The following is a 25,722-nucleotide window of genomic DNA, read 5'->3' as shown; positions in this document are numbered from 1 at the left end:
TTTTTCCATGTTGCGCTGTGATTGATATCGCGCTGTGATTGATATCGCGCTGTGATTTTTCCATGTTGCGCTGTAAATAGTATTGTGTTTTAGTGGACGAAAAGTTCAAAATATTCGACATTTCAGCCCATTAAAGAAAAAAAATGGTTTTGGTAATCTGTGATGGTGACCTAAATTTTGTTTTTGTTATGGAAATTATATGCGCCGGTGAGTCTGATAGTGATCAAGCAGGCTGTGATAGGCTCTGTTTATATACCCTTCTTCCCATTGTCCGTATAGCTGCTCGCGTAGGTGTATTTCTCTCATATTTAAATTGTATGTTTTGTTTTTCATTTTGTGAGCCAATGTTTGTTTGATTATAGCCGTCTGGTTTGTGGGGTGAGTGAGTGAGTGTGAGTGAGAGCGAGTGTGAGTGAGTGAGTGAGAGCGAGTGTGAGTGAGTGAGTGAGTGAGAGCGAGTGTGAGCGAGTGTAGATAATACTGAAAATATATTTACAGACGAGTCACACTATATATCTCTTTTCCGACCTTTCTTCCTTCCTCTGCCCCCTCCCCCCCCCCCCCCCCTCTCTCTCGTATTACACAGCCACGTATAATTTTACCTGGAGCAATGCCTGATATTCAATAATTTTTCCCAACTCGCATTATATTTGCAAGATTTAATTGTGCCAATATTTTTTCCGTTCCCGGTCAGATTAGACCCACATTGCAACCAACTGATTGTCTATTGACTGGAATTGTCACAATTTTCTAACTGGTTAAATTGTTCTGTGGTGCTAATGATTGTGATGGTAGTGTGGGGATGATAATGGTTGTGATGGTGGTTGATAGTAGTTGTGGCGTCTCTGTTCCGGTGACGCCAGGTGTTCCTTTCAGTCGTTGTTTTGTGTGCGTTCTATAATATGGCTGAGATCGAACGAGACAGACAGCGAAAGAGAAAAAAAGGAAACAGCGAGAAGGTGAGAGAGAGAGACGGAGACAGAGAGAGAGAGAGAGAGAGACAAAAACAGATGGGCATGGGTAGGATGCCCATTTATCGAGTTCCAGACAGTATTTCATACAGTCCAACACAAACTCCTATTTAAGCTAGAGAAGCAGGGTGGCGTATCTGTTTTAGAGGGAGAGAGGCAGTACCTCAGAGGAAGGCCTCAAAAAGTATCATTGGAGATATTAGAGGAAATTAAACGGATCACAACAAATGCTGATACTATCACATTCATATTTGTTGACGACGGAAAAGCAATGAGAAAAATCAAAACGGGATCCTTAAACACGCTCCAGAGGTGATCTGAAACATGGCACCTAGACTTAAACCAAACCAAATGCAAAGGTTTGAGGATAAAAACAGTAGAGAATATACATGTAATGTAGAACCCTTTGCATCACGAAAATAGGAACACTTGAGTATAGATAGGAAAATGGGAAATATAAATACAAAAATAAATAGGAACAATGGAAAATGGGAACAATATGCAAAATCACACACCGTCAGCAGCTGGGATCAAAGTTGGTCAATGTTCGAGATAAATGTTATTCGATTACAATTTCCGCAATTCCTTTACTCGGGTCAATGACATTATAAAATTGTGGGTAAATACACGACAAATAACAACATCATAAATTTATTTATGGTATAATTGTTAGAAAAATACAAAATACTTTATCATTTAAGCCGGAGCGGCACCATGGGCCCTCTCATGTAACTGTCTTGGGGGCTCGAGGGACCGTCTTGACAGACTTGAGGGGCTCTTGGGACGATCTTGACAGACGTGAGAGGCTCGTAGGACGATCTTGACAGACTGAGGGGCTCGTGGGTCGATCTTGACAGACTTGAGGGGGCTCGTGAGACGATCTTCACTGACTTGAGGGGCTCGTGAGACGATCTTGACAGACTTGAGGGGGCTTGAGGGGACGATCTTCACTGACTTGAGGGGGCTTGAGGGGACGATCTTGACAGACGTGAGGGGCTTGAGGGGACGATCTTCACTGACTTGAGGGGCTCGTGAGACGATCTTGACAGACTTGAGGGGCTCGCATGTCTGTAGCAGATTGACAGACAATATTTTCGTATCAATAATTTGTGTATTTAAGAGGTAACACATTTATATTAAACGCTCAATGTATGTTTAATGAAATAACATTTAAAATGTTTGTGTTTTTGAAATGACAAAAAATTGCATTGATCAAGGTGTGACATCAAATAGAAAAGAATTGTTTTCTTTGGAGCGAGATTGAGAGTAGAAGAGAGAGATATAGATAGACAATAGTTATATAAAGAGTTAGCGAGACAGAAGGAAAGAGACAGATCGAGAGAAGGACAGACAAAAAAAAATATATAATTTTTTTTAGACGACACTTTTTGCAAATGACAAATATAAACACCTGTTCATTAGATGCAAAAAATCAACGCAAGTCAAACCCCAACAATTGACCGTCGCCTTTTCGTTAAAAGTCCCGTTATTAAAATATCCTCGAAATATATTCAATTTTGAAGCACTTCCTCGTCGAGAGTTTGATCGGAGTCACTACGTGGTGAAGGCACCCGGAGGGTCGGGCATTGGCATGGGTATGGCTGTGGTGAGCGAGTCTGGAAGAAGCGTGGCCGATACCCCATCGGTGATAGGCGAGGGCAATGGATCTGGGAAGGTCGTGGGAGGGTTTGGGTCACCCTCGGGGCCTCTCGGAGCGTGGATATCGCAGAGGATCGTCGTGATTGCGGCAGGAGGGGGTGGTGGTGGCGGCGTCGGCGTCGGCGTGCTGCCTTTGTGGCTTGTCGAGTGGCTGGGATGCGAACCGGTGGGGTCCCACGACTCCAACATGTGCGCCACCTCTCTGAACCCTCCCAGGAACTTGGCACTGCCGCTGCAGCTCTCCAAACCTGGAAAAATAGGAACGCATTGGCGCCACGTACAACGGGAATGTGTTATATTCCCATATTATATTATATATATTATATATATATAATAATGCTTTGTTTAGGCAGATAAATAATATTTAACAATGATGAAAATTAATTTTCGGCATGACTAAAAAAAAATCACCGATTGTCAATGTCATTCATGAGAAATTGCTTTAAAATAAGAATATTTTGGAAGAAGTGGTCACGGAGTCTATGCTTTACCCAGCAGGTACACCCAAGTGAATGTAGACCACAGACCCCCCCACTCTCTCCAACAGACCCACTCAGACCCTCACCATCCATCACAGAAAGGAGCTAAACCTCACAACTCTAGAGCAGAGGGGACATTATCGCAACATACACGATACTGAAAGGAATTGACAATGCAGACAGACAGACAGCCTCATTAAAGCGAGAGAAAGTAGGAAGAGAGGACACAGGTGGAAGCTGGAAACACAAATGAGTCGATATGTAAGGAAATACTCGTAATCTGTACGCTTAGTCAACAATGCATTGAAAGAACAGGTTGGGGAAGCCACCTCCATCCACAACTTTGAAGCCAAATTCGACAAAGAATTCGAACCTCAGAATAGTTCAGTTATAGCTCAACAGGTACAACAAGGGGTTCCAGGCGGGGCATGAAGAACTAGACTTTACTTCCCGTAGTCACAGATAACTACTAATAGGTAAGTACACGCCCACCACTCCGTACAGGAACCACCCCCACAACCCCACACAGATCCCCCCACTCCCCCTACAGACCCCCCTACAACCCCCCCACAGAACCCCCCCCCCTACAACCCCATACCCTCCAATAACTTACAAGAAGAGAGGGACCCAGGCGAAGAACCTTCCCCTTCATAAGCGTAGTTCCTCAAGTCATCCCCAGCCGGAGGATTAGAGGCACTCCCTCCTTTACTGCCTCCACCTTTCTTCCCTCCGTTCCTCGTCTCCGCTCCGCGTCTGTTTTCCGCTCCGGCTGCTGTGCCGCCTCCACGTCTCTGTTCCTCCAGGCTGCTGGTGACCGAGGCAGCATCCACTTGCAACACGTCCACGTCTGAGGGAGGGAGGGACCAGGGTTGATCGAGTTCTTGCTGTGGAGGGAAGGTGGATAGGATCTGTGGGGGGGGGGGGGGGTTAGTGACAGGGATGGGGGGGGGTTAATGATAGGGATGGGGGGGGGTTGTGATAGGGATAGGGGGGGGGGGTCAGGAGGGATGATAGGAGGGCACTTAGGGACATGAAATAATAGGAATAAACCTCCTCTGGTTTCATGCAAATGAATGGCTTTCCAGGATGGAAAGAGAAACTGGAAAAAATAAGAGGGGGGGGGGAACCTGGAGTGTGTGTGTGTGTGTGTGTGTGTGTGTGTGTGTGTGTGTGTGTGTGTGTGTGTGTGTGTGTGTGTGTATGTGTGTGTGTGTGTGTGTGTGTGTGTGTGTGTGTGTTAAGGACGGTGTGCATGTTTGTACCCCACATGTGTGGGTGTGAGGAAAGGTGACGCAGAACCAATCCCAAGCGCGCACACATATATATACAACTTTCCTGCGGCATCACCTGCTATATTGAGGTTCTTGGTCCAAGCCGGCTGCCCGTTGGCCTTCGGGGGCTTGAGCAGCTTCAGTTCCAGGAGGTTGGGTGCGTGGTTGCAAGGAGCCGACGCCTGCTCCTTGCCGTTCATGGCTGTATCCTTACCGTCAGCCATGCCTCGACGCAGGGCAGACCGCCGATGGTGTTGGTGAAGCAGGAAGGCGCAGATTAATACTGGAAAGATACAGGTATTCCTTTAGAGAATCAGAAAATGTTAGGCTTTGAGTCACAATAACGTGGCTAAAGTATGTTGACCAGACCACACACTAGAAGGTGAAGGGACGACGACGTTTCGGTCCGAATCGACTTGAGAATGGTCCAGGACGGACCGAAACGTCGTCGTCCCTTCACCTTCTAGTATGTGGTCTGGTCAACAGAAAATGTTAGTACTGAAAAATGTTCTTGCAAGGTATCCACGTATCAGAATTGAAAAAAAACATATGTTCTTGAAGAGAATCCCTGTATCTGCATTGAAAAGATAGGTGTTTTAACAGAAATCTTTTTAAAACAATGTGATAGTTTTAAATGATAAGTTATTCAAGCAGACCACAAGCTCAGACAAACAAAATGCATTTTTGGAACTCCCGCCAATAGAAACACGAGTGTAGGTTATGAACCCAAGATCAGAAAACTTGTTCTGTTAGGAGCTCACACTCGAGGGGATGGTGAACAGTTAAAGAACCTCACTAACAGAGGGAGGAAAGTGATATTTAGAAACCACACTAATTAGGCGCTATAAACCCGAAGACACTTAATCAATTTTATCCAAATTGCATTTAAAACTGTATATTAGTGAAGTACAGAACATGTAGACACGCTGAGGTAAATAACAACAATATTAAGAAATTGCTTGTTCTACTATTATTACTTCTGCTTACACTACTACTGTCCCCATCATCACTACTGCCACATCCCCACTACTGCCCCATCCCCACTACTGCCCCATCCTCCGCTACTGCCACATCCCACTTCTAAAGCAACAACTACTACCACCACCACTACTCACGGAAGAGGAAGGTACACCAGACAAGGATTGCGACGAGAGCTCCGAGGGAGAGCTTGAGGGAAGTATCGCCCACGTCAGGTAGTTGGCAATGGTGACCGTTGAAGCCATTAGGACACGCACACAAGTATCCTGGCGAGGGATGATATGCACTATGTATCAGGATACTGATGTATGGAAGTAACTCGTGCAAAGAAAGGTTTACATACATTACATCACTGTTATAAACATGAATGTACAAATACACACGGTAGAAATGAACAATATGCAAGTGGTGTTTACAAATGCGGATGGTATAACTAATTAATTATGTGAACTATTTGAGAGGTTATGCGAGGTGCATCCAAACATTGCAGGAGTTACAGAACAAAACTTGTAAAAATTCTAACGGAAGCAACTTTTCCAAAGAGGTTGCCAAGTGATCAGAAAAAAAGAACGAGCAGGGAAGTAAGTATGCCATAGAAAAATTACTGAAAGTGTGAAAATTCACGACAGAGGCGATTAGCTCCCAGAACTAATTATAGGCATGCTGTCCGCAGTGTACTGAATAGTAGCCGTAATATTCAGTCCTCTAAAGTGCTAGATTATAGGACACCGAGAGAGGAGCTTGACGAGACCAGTGGATATATTCTAAATGTCGAAGACGATAGCAATGGTGCCGTATGTAGCAGGTCTAAACTTCCAGTTCTCAGTGACTTAATCACAGGAAAACTGACTGGACAATGAAAAGTTTCCGAAGTGGAAACAAGACATGCAGAAGGCAAATTTGTTGATACTATGGAGAGGCATTTCCTGTTGCAGCACGTTATATAGACAACTAGGAGGAAAAAGGGAGATATGGAACAACAACACTAGACCTGATGTTTACCAAGAACGAACTGGATAGTGAAAGCAGGAGGAGAATCGTTCATAAGGAGTTGCTTGGAGCCAGTGATCACTGCATAGCTGAGCCGAGATGAAGCAAGTGGGCAGGTGGAAGGACAGAGTAAGACAGGTCTACATGCGGGTGAAAGAATTCCTTCAGGTTATTTCATTGGGAAGAGGATCTTGAAGGGGCAGATTATAAATGGAATGGAGGGAAAATAAACTCATTCTTCCACAATGCAAGGAAGACCAAAGATCTCCTTTCCAAACGAGAGGGCTTGTAAAGGACACAGTTCTGAGATAAATTATGAGACGTCAATGATAACCAGAACAATATTACACATGGGTCAATAGGGTAACGATGTCATTTTGAAAGGACATTACAGCCAAAGATCAACCACAGCTACAACTCAAAGTCATATTGGCAAATGATCAGCAATCAGTGACAAAGTTATTGCACCAAAATAAGCAACTGAGGGAAACGTCCTCTTTGAAAACAATAAAGGAACAATATAGAATTCAACAGAGGATTCCAGGGGGTGTTCCAGGATCAAGTCTGAATGAATCGTTCATAAGACTGTGGAAAAGTTGAAACCCTACAACAGGAGATTCCAGGATCGAGCCAGAGTGGACGTTTGATACAAAAGACAAATGAAAGGTTTAAATTACTATGAGACATATGGCAATAAAGCACCACGAAAATTTAGCATAATCTAAGTATCTAAGTATCTAATAATATAATCTAAGTATAATAATCTAAGTATCTGTTCCAGATCACAGTTCACTGTGGATATTGAACGATGCAGTAGCGATATTATTTAAGCAGCCAGTAAGTTACTGCAATGTGTCGTTTGCAACCTGAAAATTTCTCGTAATCTGGAAAACATGAGAAAATAACAGAGACAGAGAGACAGACAGAGACAGACAGACAGACAGAGGGGGAGGGGTGATGCCAACTGGTGTAGTCTCCTCGCATAGCAGAGTCTAAGAGAGGCGCACTTAAGCCAACAACAGTTACCGTCACTGAGAACTACCACTTGCAGACACACACTTAACCGTGCGGATAATCGTTTATTTTAGCCATTGCGAATCATTTCTCATGACAAGTGTAGGTCATATATCCTTGTGAACGAAGAGTCACGGCCCCTACGGGGGGGCCATGAACATTTTCGTGAGCAAGGTGGCCGATTCCCCTGCCCACGGTGGGTCGCATCTCTATATAGAGAGTAACTTTTGGCCACAGTCACTCCGAGGGGATACTGGGGAGTCCCGTCTCGATGGCACAGGTTGTCACGTCTCATTGGTATGAGGAATCACTTCTCACTCACAAGAAAGAAGTGAGACTCAAGAAAAAAAGATCGATGGATCTTCGAGATATCATAAATTATTCTTTCTCGCCACTCTGAGAGAACAAAATGTTTCAGGTGTGACACCTGTCACCAGTGATCTGGTCGGGATGACCAGACTATTAATGTGGCCACAACAACATGGCTTATAGCAGGCTGGGTTTGCACTGGAGGAATCGCATTGCAAATTCCCCAGTTGACTTCTACACCTAGTTATTATCCACTTGCTTGGTAAGTATGCCACATTACATGCTATTTGGCTACACTTAAATCACACGTTTTCAGTGTCCTATTCACCAATTAACATTTCTGATAGCGCTAAATGACTTTTTCCAACGATTTGGGACACGGTATCGCCGTTTGTGTACACGAAGACGCCTTAATGACACACCCAAGGAGAACCAACATCTCCACAGCTGGAAATGTCTTTTTATTTGATTTTTTGATAAACAGTTGTGTCCCATCCTGTCTCTGCAGCGAGCATTCCCTGATATGAACGTCTAGGGCTTTGGAGCTGGACCCCTCGAAGGTCGACCAGTGCGTCCCGACGCCCTCGAAGGTCGACCAGAGCGTCCCGACGCCCTCGAAGGTCGACCAGTGCGTCCCGACGCCCTCGAAGGTCGACCAGTGCGTCCCGACGCCCTCGAAGGTCGACCAGTGCGTCCCGACGCCCTCGAAGGTCGACTAGTGCGTCCCGACGCCCTCGAAGGTCGACTAGTGCGTCCCGACGCCCTCGAAGGTCGACCAGTGCGTCCCGACGCCCTCGAAGGTCGACCAGTGCGTCCCGACGCCCTCGAAGGTCGACCAGTGCGTCCCGACGCCCTCGAAGGTCGACCAGTGCGTCCCGACGCCCTCGAAGGTCGACTAGTGCGTCCCGACGCCCTCGAAGGTCGACCAGTGCGTCCCGACGCCCTCGAAGGTCGACCAGTGCGTCCCGATCCCCTCGAAGGTCGACCAGTGGGTCTCGACGCCCTCGAAGATCGACCAGTGGATCCCGACGCCCTCGAAGGTCGACCAGTGGATCCCGACGCCCTCGAAGGTCGACCAGTGCGTCCCGATCCCCTCGAAGGTCGACCAGTGCGTCCCGACGCCCTCGAAGGTCAACCAGCGAGTCCCGACGCACTCGAAGGTCGACCAGTGCGTCCCGACGCCCTCGAAGGTCGACCAGTGCGTCCCGACGCCCTCGAAGGTCGACCAGTGCGTCCCGACGCCCTCGAAGGTCGACCAGTGCGTCCCGACGCCCTCGAAGGTCGACCAGTGCGTCCCGACGCCCTCGAAGGTCGACCAGTGCGTCCCGACGCCCTCGAAGGTCGACCAGTGCGTCCCGATCCCCTCGAAGGTCGACCAGTGGGTCTCGACGCCCTCGAAGATCGACCAGTGGGTCCCGACGCCCTCGAAGGTCGACCAGTGGGTCCCGACGCCCTCGAAGGTCGACCATTGCGTCCCGATCCCCTCGAAGGTCGATCAGTGCGTTCCGACGCCCTCGAAGGTCGACCAGTGGGTTCCGACCCCCTCGAAGGTCGACCAGTGGGTCCCGATCCCCTCGAAGGTCGACCAGTGGGTCCCGATCCCCTCGAAGGTCGACCAGTGCGTACCGACGCCCTCGAAGGTCGACCAGTGGGTCCCGATCCCCTCGAAGGTCGACCAGTGGGTCCCGACGCCCTCGAAGGTCGACCAGTGGGTCCCGATCCCCTCGAAGGTCGACCAGTGGGTCCCGACGCCCTCGAAGGTCGACCAGTGGGTCCCGATCCCCTCGAAGGTCGACCAGTGGCTCCTGACCCCTGGACAGTGTACACAGGAGTAAAATATTTTCCTCAAATATACCTCGTTGAAACTACATTACTCAGTAGGCTTTCAATGATATTCAAAAACAAATTAAGATGTTTAAATAAACACACACATTCCGTAAACACATTAAAAATAATTGTATTAGTTTCAGCAAAAACTGGAGAAGGAGGAAGAGCAGCAGCTGCTGCTAGAAGCAACAGTAGTGGCAGCAGCAGCAGCAGCAGCAGCCTGCATCACTGGGCTGCTGGAGTTAAAGCCACAACTCTTTACCACAGCAATCATGTCTTAAAAGCCATCCCTGGCCATTCATCACCTAGAAACTACTGGCTTTCATCTCTCCATCTGATAGCTGGTCTCCGCTCGATCTATTGGGATTCAGTGAGGGATCTTCATTGACCACAACTGGCCTTTTCTTTCTCTCGCTCCAAGTCCTGCTCGGAATTTTGTTTAGTTTCCCCATTTTTGTTGAAGATATTTTCGGCTTTTGTGAACCTTGAGCAGAAAACAAGACGCTTTAGTAACGGGTTCTGCAGTGTGCTTCAACTTTAATTAATAACATGCAAGTTGGGTTACTCGATCCAAGTAACGTTGTTTGTTATTGTGACAAAAGGTTGTGAATCTACAAGTTTTATGGTGTAACGCGAATTCTGTGAGCTTTTTTAGTGGTACTGATCAATGGCAAGCTAAAACATGCATTAATTCAACATTTTTACTGAATTTCATTAAAATCTGTATTATCTAGCTGAAGCCAACTATTTCGCTATAATCTTTTTTTTTTATTCAATCAGAATAATCACATAATAATATATGATTATAATCGGAATTCCCCAATTACAGAGCAGTCACCTTGCTATTGTTTCCTAGTAATTAAATTCCCTATCTTCCCCTCACCGAGGTAATGCAGGTTGGCAATTCAGAACCGAATAGCGAAAGCAACAGCTGTGCGATAAAGGAATATTCCAACTCTGCTTAAACCAACGTTATCATCCGAGACCAATCTCGGGGATTCTCACAGCTCTTCGTTCTGATACAGCAGCTTCAGTGACCAGAGTGGGATCTAAACCAGAGGCTTGCAGGGCTCGGCGATCACTCCACCACCCATGGTCTAAGGGGCTAAATATCCTGTTCCATCACTGGGTCTTCATATCCTAGTTCCTTGTCCTAATATCACTTTCAAGTGCATTATATTCATACTGGCTAAGTGCTTTTCCCCCGATAATTCCCTTTCATTTAATCATGACAACGACTACAAATTGTTATAATTCTCGCTCCACTGAACAGGTGTACACCAGTGAGACCTACAACACGTGTACAGTTGTCTAACCAACCCAGCACTTACAACAGTGAAACAAAGCCTTAATTGAAACAGGAGAGAAATTAAAATAGATGCAATATAATTATCAGGAGAAAGCACTGTCAGAATAATTACCCATCACGTGGAAGGGATACGAGAATAAGGAGTTGCAATGTGAGGACGGTATATTTCCCACTTATACCACTGTACCCACCCACTTATACCACTGGGGATCGAACGCTGGCCCTGCAAGTAACACAATATCGGCCTCTTCGAGCTGATGGGCACTCTAAAAGTGCAAGGACTCACCTGAGGGCTTGTTAAAGCAGGTGCCCCCGTTTAGACACGGTTCCCACACACACTCGTCCTCATCTTCACAGGTGGCCCGACTGGCAGACAGCACGCGACCCTCTCCACACCTGTAAACAAAGTTCTCAGTTCATTTCTCAGTTCATCTCCCTTTTGGTTCACAGTCTCGTCTTGCCTGCCTGCGTTTTCTCTCACTGAGCTTAGTTTGCTCAGCTCTGCTTAAATCTCTTAATCTCAGTTCTGATTAATTCTCTCAGTATGGTAAAATAATAATCTCAAGTGCATTTACAAGTTTACGGTCCATATTTTCCCCAAATGATTCTAAGTATGTGGAACTTGTTGGTCGAATGCCACTCTTATACGGAAACACCTATAGTTTTATATTGTGTTATATATGAAAGCATCAGTGTTATATTGTATTGGAAAGTATCTATACTGCAAAGTATCTATACAGCAATGTATCTATACGGCAAATTATCTATACTGGCAAGTATCTACTATCTCAAATCCTGTGAAATGATAATACTTTCACCAGGAAAGTTGTAAAATCAAAAAATTTTTTTGATTTCTAACATTCTACCACACCAGATTGTGTGTAAATTACTTTGAAAATTGAATTTACATATTAATTAAATTTGAGGTAATATTATCAGTGCCCCTGAAATTTATCATCATTGTCGTATTTAGTTAAGGGTTTTTATTCCAAATGCATTTATTTACTCTGAAGCAGTAACTTACTTATTACTGAAAAAAGAGAGATATTTCCATTGATCATTTAGTCCAGTCAATACAGGTATGTATAGTTTGGTAATCTGACCGCAGATGGCGTTGACCGCATGACTGTTTTGCCTTTGAGATTTGAGATTTGTAATTGTGAGGAAAGTAACCCAAATGTTTCTTTTTTAGAGGGCAGAGAGACGCCTTTATTGTCCTCCAACACACACACACACGCATGATTTGACGTCCACCCAATGTATCCAATCATTCCACACAGCAGAATTAACAATCCCCAATCACACTGGCTCAGCGCTTGCTCTTGATAATTACCTGACCTTTATTAATTACCGAGGCTCAAAGGATGGCTCCCTCCCCCTCCCCCCACACGGATCCCATACGGGCCTGGCTTAAGAGATCAACAAGCTGTTGTAGCTCTCATCTACTCAGTGGAACTTCGGCTTTGCACTGAATTGGAATTATGAGGGAAAGTCGTCAGGCCTTCAGTACGCTGGGTGGGAACGAACGTTGAGAGACATTTGTTGGATGAATTCGATTACAGTCACGTGATGAGGGGCAGGGAAGTAGAGAGATGTGGTAGTGGTGATGAAGGTTGTGGTTTGTGGGGGTGGTAGTTGTGATGATACTGGTAGTGGTGGTGGTGACAGTGATGATGGTGGTGGAAGCAGTGACGATAGGAGTTCCTGCTTTGCAATTTTGTCCTCGTCAGTAACTCTTACAGTTATTGACGAGACCAAAAAAGAGTTATTTATACCTAAACAAAAACAAAAGCCATTGAAACTACATTGTATTCTGTGTAATGTAACCTATGTACTGCATAATGCAAGCAAAATGTGATCTCTTGCTTGTGTACTGTATCCAGTTTAGTGTAGAATTTGTAGTGTAACGTGTGTATTCTACCTGGGGTGTGTACTCACCAAGTTGCGCTTGCTGGGGTTGAGCTTCGTCTCTTTGGTCCCGCCTTTCAACTGTCAATCAACTGGTGTACAGGTTCCTACGCCAATTGGGCTCTATCATATCTACACTTGAAACTGTGTATGGAGTCAGCCTCCACCACATCACTTTCTAATGCATTCCGTCTGTTAACTACTCTGACACTAAAAAAAAGTTCTTTCTAATGTCTTTATGGTTAATTTGTGTACTCAATTTCCACCTGTGTCCCCTAATGCATGTACCCCGTGTTAAACTGTCTGTCTACCCTATCAAATTCCTTGAAAATCTTTTATGTGGTGATCATGTCTCCCGAATCCCCTAAACTCTGTCTTCTTGCGACGTGAGGTTTAATTCACGTTGTCTATCCTTCTAGCTCATGCCCCTCAGTTCGGGGCACTAGTCTGGTGGCACACTTCTGAATCTTCTCCAATTTAGTCTTATGTTTAACGATATATGGACTCCATGCTGGAGGGGTATACTCTAGAATTGGTCTGACATACGAGATATACAAATCTTTGAATGATTCATTACACAAGTTTCTAAAGGCCGTCCTTATGTTGGCCAACCGGGCATATGTCGATGATATCCTCTTGATATGGGCTTCGTGGGAGGCAGATCTTGTGTGATATCAACGTCCAAGTCTTTATTTTTATCCGATTGTAAAATAACTTCATCTCCCAAATGGTACCTTGCATCTGGCCTTCTGCTCCTGTTCCCTCCTGCTACTCCTGCCTGCTCCATTACCTTACATTTGCTCGGGTTAAACTAACAACCATTTGTTGGACTCTTTCTTTCAGTTTGTTCAGGTCTTCTTGAAGCCTTATGCTCTCCTCCTCGGTTTTAATCCTCCTCATAATTTTGGCATCATCAGCAAACACTGAGAGGACTGAGTCCATGTTCTCAGTCTATAACTGATGTTCAGTATGTCTAAATATAACAGTACATCAGTCATATGACTGTTCAGTCTACGACTGATGTTCGATGTTCCGAGTCTAGAAGATCATTTACGTATATCAGAAACAGGATAGGTCCAAGTACAAGGACCTGTGGGACTCGGCTGGTGACTTCACGCCAATCTGGGGTCTCACCCCTCACTGTAACTCTCTGCTTCCTGTTGTTTAGGTACTCCCTTATCCACTGGAGCACCTTACCATTTACACTTGCCCGTTTCTTCCACTTATGCCACCAACTTTAATGGGGTACTGAGTCAAAGGCTTTCCGACAGTCAAGTTGTGTGTGTGTGTGTGTGTGTGTGTGTGTGTGTGTGTGTGTGTGTGTATATACTCACCTAGTTGTGGTTGCGGGGGTTGAGCTTTGTCTCTTTGGTCCAGCCTCTCAACCGTCAATCAACTGGTGTACAGATTAATGAGCCTACTGGGCTCTATCATACCTACATTTGAAACTGTGTATGGAGTCAGCCTCCACCACATCACTTCCTAGTGCGTTCCATTTATTAACTACTCTGACACTGAAAAAATTCTTTCTAACGTCTCTGTGGCTCATCTGGGTACTAAGTTTTCACCTGTGTCTTCGTGTTCGTGTCCCACCCGTGCTGAAGAGTTTGTCTTTGTCCACCCTGTCAATTCCCCCGAGAATTTTGTAGGTGGTTATGATGTCTCCCCTTACTCTTCTGTTTTCCAGGAACGTGAAGTTCAACTCCTTTAGCCTTTCCTCGTAGCTCATTCCTCTCAGTTCCGGGACAAGTCTGGTAGCATATCGCTGAATCTTCTCTAACTTTGTCTTGTGTTTAACTAGGTATGGACTCCAGGTTGGAGCTGCATATTCCAGGATTGGTCTGACATAAGTGGTATACAGGGTCATGAACAATTCCTTACACAAGTTTCTAAAGGCAGTTCTTATGTTGGCCATCCTATTATATGCCGATGATGATATTCTTTTGATGTGGACCTTTGGGGACAGGTTCGGTGTGATATCAACCCCAAGATCTTTCTCCCTATTTGACTAGTGCAGGATTTAACCTCCCAGATGGTACCTTGTGTTCAGCCTCCTGCTCCCTTCGCCTAATTTCATTACTTTACACTTTCCTGAGTTGAGCTTTAGCAGCCATTTTCTAGATCATTCCTCCAGTTTGTCCAGGTCATCCTGTAGTGTGTGGTGTGTGTATAGTGTATACACGTGCGCGCGCGTGTGCGCTTGCTTTTCTTGATGGTTCTCCGTTGTCTAGGCTAGGAGTCCTTTCAGACACATGTAGATTCCTTCAGGTATGGATGACCCAAGATGCGATTGACAGTCTATACCTCTACAGTCCACCAGGGAGCTCCCTGGTGCCCCCATTTACTTCAAGATCAACACACACACACATAGGGTGTAGGGGAGGCCCCCCCCCCACACGCGTCCTGCCCTGGAATCGTCCCAGGACCAATTGAGCAGCGAGGCTAACTGCGCAATCTTCAGCCTTAACTACAAGTCGCTCTCAGGGTGGACCCAGACACCATACCCTGGAAACACAAACCGAAACTGACTCTATTTTCCGCTTGTTACAACTTGTAATAAAGTTGTTACATCTTGGTTTAACGTGTTTATGACGTATTAGAACGTTGTTACAACTTGATATATTGGCTGTTATAACTGGTTAGGAGGAGTTAAGACTTGTTCGAACGTTGTACCAACGTCGTAGTTATGGTGTCTGTTTGGGGGGTAGTATTAGGCCAGTCAGTTTTCACGATTTACAAAGCGTTATATATGAAGTGGTTTCACTTAACCAGAAGCTTAAGGTGCCAATTCTATTTATGAATCCGTAAACAAAAAATCAATCATTTTTCCCTAACCAGACCCGTACGAACCCAAGCAACCTTTCTAACCTATTGAGGCCGATGTCATTAATAATTAAATCACCATAATATTACCGTTTTTACTAATATGCTGCATTTTTCAGTGAATGTGTCGACTGCGTTAAAAATGCAACGGACTAGGCAAGACAATGCATCATGAGTGAAGCAACAGCAACAAAGCTCACAGTGAACAGGACTCACCCGCAGTGGTAGGACCTCCAGGTGTCGACGCAGGTGAGGGGGGCCCTGCAGGTGACGTTGGTGCAGGCCGGGGGGGCGCGGCACCCCCCCTCCACGCCCTTAAACATGCTGGCTTGGCCCCACGCCGTGCCGTTGATAGCCGGCGGCAGCGGGACGCTCTTCCCAGAGATCCTCACATCGTCGATGCACCCTGGCGGTGGTCGGGAGACAGAGGGTGAGCAACCCGTCCTCGACTCAGGTCCATTCCATCCAGCGGTCGACCCCACAGACGCATTCATAAATTTTTACTTGCTATTCATTCAAAAGGGGAATCTAACCAATTATAAATGAATATTATATTATATTAGCATATTGGACATATAGGCATATGTTATGTTAGGTGTATAGGTCCTGTTGGCGATTATGTGTGTTTGTAGCACGTGGGTGAAGCATTTACAGCGTTGTGGTTCGAACAAAATTCGTCAGTGAAGCACTTGATCCGGAAGTGTTCGAACGAAATCAGTTGTGCATCGTGCAGCCCGTCCTCCAAACAAAGATCCAAAAGTGATTCCATGCACCCGCCAAACCCCCTGTTTATGAATGAAAACCGGTTTACACACGACTCACAACTGCTGAAGTTCGAACATATCCGGAACAAGTGCTTCACTGACGAATTTTGTTCGAATCACAACGCTATAAATGCTTCACCCACGTACTACAAATACAAATAATCGCCAACAGAACCTAAACACCTGACCTAACCTAACCTATGCCTATTTATACACAATATGCTAATATATTAAAATATTAATTTATACTTGAGAAAATTCCCGTTTTGAATGAACAGCATGTGAAAATTTATGAATGCGTCTGTGGGGTTGACTGCTGGATGTAATGGACTTGAGTCGAGGACGGGTTGGCATCGTGTGTAAATCGTTTTTCATTCATTAACAGGGGGTTTGGCGGGTGAATGAAATTACTTTTGGGTCTGTTTGGAGGACGGGTTGACACACGACTTTTGACGTTCGAACAGTTCCGGAACAAGTGCTTCACTGACGAATTTTGTTCGAACCGCTTCGCTGTAAATGTACAGCGTATGAACATTCACGTATGTAAATTTACGTATGTAAATGTAAACATTTACGTATGTAAATGTACTGTACCACGTACTACAAATACAAATAATCGCCAACAGAACCTAAACACTTAACCAATGCCTAAATATGCACAGTATGCAAATATATAACAATATTAACTTATATTTGAAAAAAAAATCCTATTATGAATGTGCATCACTGAAGGTAATACATAATTACCGTTAACAGGGACAGGAAGCCTGTACTTACCAAGACCCTCCTCCCCTCCTCCCCTTTAGGTTAACTACTAAACTACTCCAGGGGAAAACTGTCACGACCTTCTTATTGTGTCAAGGTATTTCTCCACTACTCAGCTCAACACGTATAATAAAGTGTTAAATAATGCACGGTCTGGCCTTTAGTACTAATCTCAAGTTGGCCTTCTTGTTCGAGGAGCAGTTCACTCGAGACAGTTAAGCAAATCCTAGATGTGTTTTGGTATAAGTTACAGGATGAACAACCCAGCGGGTTTTCTTCCTATTGGGGAGTGTTGTACATGCTGCTATGACGGTATGACCACTCACAGGATGAGTGGCGCTGCTCAATAAATTCGCCCCTCGGGGTAAAATTAAAAAAAAATTAAATTCTCAAGTTGGCCGTGTCGCTAGGCTACTGCTCTGGTCTTAATATTCTTTTACTGTACTGCACTAAGGAATGAGGCCTCTAGCTGGGCCAAGGGAAATTAAAGGAGTAGGGAAACGGCTGTGTAGAGTGATAACATAACGGTTATATTTATAAGACAAACACGATATATTGCAATGCATAATTCACTCCTTACAACTCAAGGTCATTCTGAATGTTAAAACACTATCTTATCATCCACCCACCCAGGGCTCCGGTCACTCCAATTGTGGTCTAACACTGAAACTGTTAGAATATGAATATGCAAAGTGTTGCATATTGCAGAGTTTTCAGTTGCATATTGGCTTGGGGACCATTCAAGCTTGTTCGCATTTGTGTTGCTCACGTGTCCCCACAAAGTGAGGTGATTCGATGAAATATCTATGCCCAAGCTTACCACCAAGTGCTGTCGGATCGTTGGGGGATATAGCTCGGCTACCAATGACTTTTGTACAGTCACGGTGGTCGAGTGGTTGAAGAACCAGGTATGCCATGGTGCATAGTGCTCCTGGCTGTCTGGGTTCGAATCCTAGGGTGTGGAGTTTTCAATTACAATAAAATTGAAATATTATATGCAATTTTTTATAATATATATTATATATAATTATATACGCACTTAAATATAAAATACCTGTTTTATCTTAGTCGAAATCGTTCCAGGACAAATTAAAATCGCTGAACTTGACAAAGGAATATAATATAGAATCGACAGTCAGAGGTTGACTCATTTGAGAGAGGTGTTATCAGGAAGATTTTCACCATTAACGTCAGGTCCCAAACGAGAGGAAAATATATTAGAAAATAATTACCTGAAATACCCCAGGAGTGATACGAGGACTCCTCGTGCTGTGTAGCTGTGCCAACGACAGAACTGCACAAGAAGTGAACTGTTCAGAGAGTTACAACTGTTCCATGGGATCCCTAACTGTTCAACGGGTGACCTAACAGCAAGGGTGAACTTGGTGAATGTTATACTCACCCTCGTAGTAGTCCCCGTCGATCTTGAAGACGCTCACCCCCACGTACTCGGGCGAGCCTCCGACGTGGACACCCTCCTGCTTGTCCACCTGCAGCAACTGGCGCCCCTCCATGGACAAGGAAGCGTTATACAGGTCGCCCTCTCCGTCGTCCGCCGTCAGGAAGGTCGTGGAGCCGTGTCTGGAACACAACCAACACATGCACAATACCACCGCAAACGCAGACCACTCAGCCACCTTGGTTACCACAACGTCAAAAACTCGCGACCTAATGGTCGAGAGGACGGGATGTATAATGATCAAATGTTCGGCTAATTCCCTTGTTTATGATTGAAAAAATCACATTACGTAACAGAGACTCAACCAATAACAATCGAACTTCGCTCTTTTCCTTTGTACGAATCGCACCTCTAAATACTTCACGAAATTAAAATACAAATTGCCAACAAAACCCATAACAACCAACCTAACCTAGGCCTAGCTATACACAAAACGATAATATATACCCACTAACAAAGTATATTTGAGAAAACAAAAGCGATACGCAATACGTTCAAATTAACGAACGAATCTTCTTTTTTTTTGGGGGGGGGGGGAGGGAAGGGGAGAAGGGGGAAAAGGGGGGGGGGGAATGTGGGGAGGATGGAAGGGGGAAGGGTTGGAAGAGAGGGTTGGCCACCACTTGTACTAGTATAGCCTGAGAGTTGGAGCTTGGCTGCAGCTTGTGCGAACATAGCCTGAGGATGGCTTCCATCAGACTGTAAGAGAATTCGGCAAGCGTGCCTAATTGTCCTACTGTGCCTGTAATAAATATTTATAATGCTATTTCGAAGCAAAATTATAGAGGTCTGAATGTGTAAACAAGTGACAATAGCAAGTTAAGGGGGGTGCTTAAAGGTCGTTAATATTGAGGGTCGTAAGAACCAGTAATGACCTTACCTAATCCACACTCACGTGAAAATAAACATTTCAATCACCTGGACTCGGGGAAAGTTTTAGTTGCACGGGAATGTGGATGATAACTTATATGTCGCGGGTGTGGATCACTAATTCCTCTTAAGCTTCAGTAGTAGTCAGGGGAAGTTGAAAACTCCAGCTTGGCAGCAGAAGTTGCTTCTGGAATATTTCCTTATTACGCCTACTCAATAGCCCAGTCGATAGAGCTTCTGCCTCTCACTCGCGAGGGCCGCGGTTCGAGTCAATTAGAGTCCAGGTGAATGAAATATGACTGGATTGATTACAAATTCAAGGAAAACTGCGCAGCTATAGTGAGCGGCTTGTTTCATTTCGCATTGGGGTAAATGTCTGATTGATTGATGAAGATTAACCCACCAAGGAGGTAGCACGGGCATGAATAGCCCATAATGTTAGATGTCTGAACTTCCGAAGGGTGATTACCACCACATCACCACAAGGGTGATCACCACACTAGCTTACTGACCAAACAACAAGTCTGGTGTTGGGCTTAAGATCTGTCAACCTCTGGAGAATTATTAGGGTCACCACAATAGCTTATCGACCTATCACTGGCTATACTTTAGTCCTGAACATTGTTTAGGACTAAAGTAAACTCTCAGTGAGTATACACCTAGGAGCAAGAACACCTCTCATGCATATACAGAGTTTATTTTGGTCCTAGACTGTGTTCAGAACTAAAGTAGAGTTGCTAGTTGGTCAGTTAGCACGTGTTGTGATCTTAATAACCCCAAGATGTTGATAGACCTTAAATCCAACACCAAATCTAACATCTTTCGTTGTCACGTGTGAGCGAGTGCTGCTCTGCCAGCTTCCCATACGACAACGTAGTGTTTCGTGGTCCACTCTGCTCTTGAACCTAATTCTACACTTCAATCATAGCCTGAAGTTAGGTCATAGCCTCAGTAAGTTACCAAGATATAAACGTACATCGAGGTCAAAGCTTCAGTTAAGCTGGAATAATCTTGATCAAGGCTACAGATAATCTACAAGGAAAAAATGAGCATAAATCTCTATCCAGAACAAGTGTATGCAATATTTTTATTCGATCGAAACTCTTATTAGTATGAAAAATTGTAAAACCCTACTGAAGAGTTTAGTCTCTTAAGATGGCATCCAATACCTTCTGAGCACGTGATCCTCTTCTTATAAACTCCAAATCTCTCGCTTGTAATAAGTTTTCCTCCGTTCTGATACATCTTTTAATTTCTAATTCTAGCAGAGTATGAAATAAAGCCTATTTCTTAGAATTCTTCATCAAGTCCCTACTATGTCATCAAATCCATTAACAATGCCATAAAAACTTTAAAAATTTGTAAAACTTCTTTAAATCCTTAAGAATTCCAAACAAATTCTATAGAAACCCTTAATTTTTTAAAAATCCTTAAAAATACATAAACTTCTTAAAAACCATTCATAGTGCAAGACAGAACAAAGCACATAACAGAAGCATCAACACGATTTCAGGGGGAAGAAGAACAAAAAATCACACCTCAACACTATTGAAATCTTCTAACAAAGATTTTAACAATCTATGCAGATTGTGAAGGAAATATGTCCAAAGACCTACGCAAGAGGCTCCTCTACAGGTGACAGGATCAATAATTTCTAAAGAGCTAAATTGGAAGAGGAGCTACCCGGTAAATAGGAAATAAAAGTTATAGACGAGGAGGAAAATTGTAATGAGGGGGAATGTTATAAGGGCAGAGCAAGGAACAAGACGGTGAAATAGGGGCTATCGTGATGTAAAGTTAAAACAAAAATACGAGTATAGAGTCGATGTCTTAAGCAGTTAGTAGTCGGATAGGCGGGGCTCGGGAACTAAAGCTCGATCCTGCAAAACCTGGCAAGTTCTGTTAGATAACCACGAACTCTGAAGACTCACGAACTCCCAAGACTCACGAAGGAGCACAGACCCACAGCCTACATAACCCACATTCTCACGGACCCACAAACCCACGAATGTCCCAACCCACGAACTGACAGACCAACTTAACACTATGACCGCCCACTCACCCCATTCCAGATGAGAGAAAACAAAAAATGAGTGAAGCCACTTCAGTGGTAGTTCACCTGGGGGAAATGAGTGCTCTAATGGCCGTTCACCCGTGGAAATGAGTGTCAGTTGAGGGAAATGAGTCCGTGGATGGTTTAGCGACTTGCAATAAAGATATAATGAACCAGAGAGAGAGAAACCCCACCGAGCAAACCTCATAACTATACCATCACTCACAAGCGACCTGCCACTCCCCCATTTACAATCTCTCCTCATGACCAGTGGCTCGTTGAAATGAACATTGCTGTGCAAATGCAGCAAGCAAATCAAGAAATAAATGTTTTAGTGTGAAAATGAGATCAAGTTGAAAACATTTTGCAAACTTTTAAAGCCATAATGTATGTTCATGGCGCACAGAACAAGTCTTAACATGGAACACGAAAGTGAAAAAAAAATAATGTAAGTCAAATAACGAGTACAAATAATTTAAATTTTGTTGCAAATGGGAGAGTTTGTTGAACAACGTCATTACTGTGAACGACGATTCCACCAAAGCAGCAGCTTCGACAGCCAATGGGACAAAAACCCGCCGGATTGTTCATACCCAGACGCTGCTGGGATTTAATTGCCTCAGATGAACAGTATGCTAACGAAAGGGTTCACCATTTATCATCCCTCAAGCACAAGGTGACCAGATGCACTAAGTGATAGGAAAGGAAACAACCCGTCCTCGACTCAAGTCCATTACATCCAGCGGTCGACCCCACAGACTCATTCATAAATTTTAATATGCTGTTCATTCAAAACGGGAATTTTCTCAAGTATAAATTAATATTATAATATATTAGCATATTGTGCATATATAGGCATAGGTTAGGTTAGGTTAGGTGTTTAGGGTCTGTTGGCGATTATTTGTATTTGTAGTACGTGGGTGAAGCATTTATAGCGTTGTGATTTGAACAAAAATCGTCAGCGAAGCACTTGTTCCGGAAGTGTTCGAACGTCATCAGTTGTGAGTCGTGTGTAAACCGTTTTTCATTCATAAACAGGGGGTTTGGCGGGTGGATGGAATGGACTTTGGCTTTTGTTTATGAGAACGGGCGGCATACCAGTATTGGAATCCACTCACGACAAACAAATCCACTCATGACCAGTCGGATTTATCGCTTACTTTGTTTATTCTCACCTGTCAGCGGAGGTGCTGACAAGCAAGAAGAGCCTCTAGTCATCAAGCATGCTTGCACTTCCGAAACCTGTACATCTTCAAAAATAAAAACCGAAGATTTTTACTGTTATAACTTCGCAGTGCTTTGCAACTCAAACTGTTGAGTAATTGTAAGCAAAGCCGCCAACCCCGAGGAAAGATATATAGGCTTCGTAAGCGAGGTGTAAATGTTCATCAAATCCTGGTCCAGCATTCTGTGGCAAGATTGTTTCATTATACTATAGTCCTGGGATACATTTAAGAGAGGAAAGATGGTTCAAAATTCAACATTAAAGTACCTGGGTACACATTTACAGAGAAAAACAGCCCCTCCTCATCAACAAAGGCCAGATGCTCGTTAATCCAGCCGCCAAACCCGATGTTTATGTATTAAAATTGGTTTATTCACGACTTAACTGATGACGCTAGAACATTTCTCGAACAGAGCTTCGTTGACGCTCTCTGTTTGAACTCCGTAAATGCGTCACAAACGTACTTCAAATGAACATATTTACAAACAGAACTTAAATATCTCACCTAAACTATGCCTAACTATACATAGAATTTATAATATTAATTTATATGAACGAAACTTTTCGTTAACAGACAACTCGTTAAAATTTAGGAATTAGCCTTGGAGGGGGGTGGGGGTAGGGGTCGGAGAGGGGGAGGCTGCCGCTTTAACAAGCCTCGTGCATATAAAGCGTCAATATTTCAGGTCTTTAGTTTTTACTAATACGACCCACTGTTAACGGATTGGTCTATTACGTAAAAAATGCATAGTATTAGGCGAGAAGACGGGTTGAAATTGTGCATTCCTGATTACCCGTGATTATAAATTTTATCCTCAAGGACAATTCTTAAGGTCTCGAGTCGTTCCCAAGAGGAATCAAGTCAGATGAACAATTGATACAACATAAGATTACGTAAGAATTTCAACCACTTCATTGACAGGCGAATGTGGCGCGTGTGTCGATATACGTCCAGCAACCGTGCAATTGTAATATACTAGGAAGAAATTCCGACCTTGTGCGTGACTTACCGAAGTGTGTCTTCAAACTAATCTCATTTTCGTTTTTCATTGTAAGAAATGTTTCCAATAATTTTGCTGAATAAACTAAAGCTGTCTAAGTAACAAGTAAAGCTGTTATTGTTTTTGTTCACTCTGAGGAGCAGCAACAACTAGTTTTTCCTTACCAAGTACACGCCAAGTTTTCCTTTCCAAGTTTTTCCTTACCATAATGATAAGTTAAGAAAGTGAAAAGGCGTCTGCATTGAACTCTTTATGGTCAAAAGTTAGGGCTTAAGAGCAGATGCTTGATCCTGCAAGCACAATTAGGCGAGTACACACACACACACACACACACACACACACACACACACACACACACACACACACACACACACACACACACACACACACACACACACACACACACAAGCATTAGCCAATGCAAGATTGAATAAAATACAAACGACATCCGTAATATGTTGACCACACCACACACTAAAAAGTGAAGGGACGACGACGTTTTGCTCCGTCCTGGACCATTCACAATCGACTTGAGAATGGTCCAGGACGGACCGAAACGTTGTTGTCCCTTCACTTTCTAGTGTGTGGTTTGATCAACATATTTCAGCAACGTTATTGTGACTCCTCGTCTGCACATCCGTAATACAAAGGAAAATAGAGGGTCTTGATAACACCAAAGCCATACGTCAGGACCAGAAATCCCCAAGGATACTGAAAGAATGCACTGAAGCACTGTGTATACACCTTGAAACAATATTTTCATATAATCACAGTGGGCAAACTGCCAGAAGAGCGGAAAACGGTCAATATCGTTTCATTTCCAAAAGAGGAAGACGTGAGAAAGTAAAGTACCTAACAGAGTCACTAATAAGTATCCTATAGGATGCTCTAGGGAGACTGATGATCCATAAACAGATTAAAGGAGACAAAGCTTTATTTTATATCTAAACAAAACCTTGATTCAGTAAAGGGAAGTCCTGATTGCCGGAACGATAATCAATGCTTCTCAATTGTTATACTATGTTTTTTTTTTGTTTTTTTTTTTTATTTATTTATTTTTTTTTTTATTATTTTCTACCACAGACGTGGCCACACATTTACAATGCTAACCAGCATATATACATTTTCTTCTGTCCTCCATGGACAGGGTTAGAGAAGTGTTAAACATATAGTTCAAGGGTTTATTGAACACTCAACCACAGAAGGTGATTCGGTGCTTTTAAAATGCTAAGCTAACCTAACCTAACCTAACCTAACCTAACCTAACCTACATACGTTATACTATGTTGAGAGGTCAGCATCATCAGCTGAGAAGAAAAACGTAAACATTGGGAAGTCATAATATAAAGTTAAGGTCAAGATATGAAGTCGAAATTCTAAAATCGAGAAGTGCATAAATCCAAAGTCGAGAAGTCTAAACACAACCAGGAGAAAAACAAAACTACCTACAGTTGGTGACAGTTAAAGTGGGCGTGTGGGGGTGACCTTACCTGGCGGCTGCCACAGAGTGCCAGGAGCCATCTGTCAGCTGGGCTCTGGTTAGACAGAGGGCCTTGGGAGGCTCCGGGTGCAGACGGAGCACGAGACACAGCTGGCCTCGCACCAGCTGCACCGCCAGACGGTCCCGTCCGTGTTGCGACCACAGCACCACCAGTTCCCCGTCTCGTTTCCATGTTCGAAACCTTGGCAGATGGAAAAGATAGATGGATGGACAGATGCATAGACGGATGGATACATAGATGGATAATAGACGGAAAGTATGATGCTGGGATCGATAGAGAAGTCCTCAGTGAGCGACAGAGTGGCTAAATGTACGGGGATCCTCAGTTAAAACTTTGAAATGCCGTCTAATACGTCTATGATAATTTATTTATGCACACGCCTGTCTCAAATTTATCCCTTAATTAACCCATTAATCTGTCATCAAGTTGTTAAATACATAATTAGCAGTCTCCGTGGCGCAGTAGGGGGAGTTGCTAATTATGTTTAGAATTATGCATTTAACATATTTAACCCACTTGCTCCGCGCTTCGCAAGCGAATTGCCT

General features: G+C 44.0%; 1 protein-coding gene across 7 annotated transcripts in view; it reads right to left on the bottom strand.

The window, feature by feature from the left end:
* Nucleotides 1–1,606: 1,606 nt before the first annotated feature.
* LOC123755258 (putative neural-cadherin 2) overlaps nt 1,607–25,722 on the bottom strand; it is an 872,905-nt gene continuing 848,789 nt past the window's right edge. For 5 of the 7 annotated variants that reach the window (XM_069327628.1, XM_069327629.1, XM_069327630.1 and 2 more), the window contains 8 exons: nt 25,166–25,357; nt 18,470–18,648; nt 15,755–15,944; nt 11,094–11,203; nt 5,496–5,624; nt 4,457–4,663; nt 3,723–3,956; nt 1,607–2,878 (listed from right to left, as the gene is read on the bottom strand). In XM_069327628.1, the coding sequence (XP_069183729.1) occupies nt 2,526–2,878; nt 3,723–3,956; nt 4,457–4,663; nt 5,496–5,624; nt 11,094–11,203; nt 15,755–15,944; nt 18,470–18,648; nt 25,166–25,357 (1,594 nt within the window). In that variant the 3' untranslated portion in view covers nt 1,607–2,525. The remainder of the gene's footprint in view (nt 2,879–3,722; nt 3,957–4,456; nt 4,664–5,495; nt 5,625–11,093; nt 11,204–15,754; nt 15,945–18,469; nt 18,649–25,165; nt 25,358–25,722) is intronic. The other 2 variants (XR_011229174.1, XM_069327634.1) reach the window with 2 other exon arrangements.

Source organism: Procambarus clarkii, chromosome 20 (assembly GCF_040958095.1).
Source record: "Procambarus clarkii isolate CNS0578487 chromosome 20, FALCON_Pclarkii_2.0, whole genome shotgun sequence".
NCBI classification, from domain to species: domain Eukaryota; kingdom Metazoa; phylum Arthropoda; class Malacostraca; order Decapoda; family Cambaridae; genus Procambarus; species Procambarus clarkii.
Note: the sequence above shows the minus strand (reverse complement) of the source record. Positions and strands in the feature narration are given on the sequence as shown.